We start from the raw sequence: 1,103 nt of genomic DNA on the forward strand, positions 1-1,103 counted from the left end.
GCGACCATGGGATATAATGGTTACTAAATTCTGAAGTACATCCCTCAGGGTTTATATTTGAAGGGGAGTTTGGGGTTGGAGTCTTTATTTGCTTGCTTGTTTGTTGTAGCAATAAAATAACCATGCAATTGTATCTGTTTTTCTCTTTCCCTCCATGTACCATTTTAGGATTTTGGAATTCTCATAGAGAGAAGACAACACAGAAAATGGAATGGATGGATGGAAACTACACATTGGTGACTGAGTTTATCCTCTTAGGATTCCCGACATGCCCTGAACTGCAGGTTGTCCTGTTCCTCGTGTTTCTGACCTTGTATGGTATGATCTTAACAGGGAACATTGGACTGATGATGTTAATCAGGACCGATTCTCACCTTCAGACCCCTATGTATTTTTTCCTCAGCAACCTCTCCTTTGCAGAACTCTGTTACTCCTCAGTCATTGTTCCCAAAATGCTGTTCAATTTCCTCTCAGAAAACAAATCTATCTCCTATTATGGCTGTGCCCTACAGTTTTATTTTTTCTGTGCTTTTGCTGATACAGAATCCTTTATCTTGGCTGCCATGGCATACGATCGCTATGTCGCCATCTGTAACCCTTTGCTGTATACAGCTGTGATGTCTCGGGGCATCTGTGTATGGTTGATTGCCTTGTCCTACATTGGAGGTAACATGAGTTCCCTGGTTCACACGTCCTTTGCCCCTTTGTTGGGTGATTAACTGAACACATACTGTGAATCATACCTGTACCGCTTTAAACGGTATATATCTTTGTATAATAGTTCACATTAATTAAAATGTATGTTGTACAATGAGATGCTGAGAAGCAGGGATATCATGGAAGCAATGATACAAAATAAAATCCATTTTTTTAAGTTTAGTTCAATAGTATGATGCTGACCTTCTATACAGAGTCTACACCAAAGTAATTTGGAAACTTTTCCTAAATAGCACATTGAAGAGTATAGGTTAATTGCAAGGCAAACTATTTGATTTGTCTTCTAGTCTATCTTTTATATACCAAAGTATTATTAGAGGGATGCAACTCTTTCTCTGTCCTCTCAAAAACAGAATCAGCTCCCAATCTATCACCTGCATCATCAT

General features: G+C 38.8%; 1 protein-coding gene across 1 annotated transcript; it reads left to right on the forward strand.

Moving 5' to 3' along the window:
* Positions 1–206: 206 nt before the first annotated feature.
* On the forward strand, positions 207–719 carry LOC123948602 (olfactory receptor-like protein OLF1). The gene has a single exon (XM_046015805.1). The coding sequence runs from the start codon at positions 207–209 to the stop codon at positions 717–719; it is 513 nt and encodes a 170-aa protein (XP_045871761.1).
* Positions 720–1,103: the final 384 nt, after the last annotated feature.

Source organism: Meles meles, chromosome 8, assembly GCF_922984935.1.
Source record: "Meles meles chromosome 8, mMelMel3.1 paternal haplotype, whole genome shotgun sequence".
In the NCBI taxonomy this organism is placed as follows: domain Eukaryota; kingdom Metazoa; phylum Chordata; class Mammalia; order Carnivora; family Mustelidae; genus Meles; species Meles meles.

What these genes read in the sequence shown, in the direction of transcription:
- LOC123948602 (XM_046015805.1), top strand. Translation starts at nt 207, where the DNA reads ATGGAATGGATGGATGGAAACTACACATTGGTGACTGAGTTTATCCTC.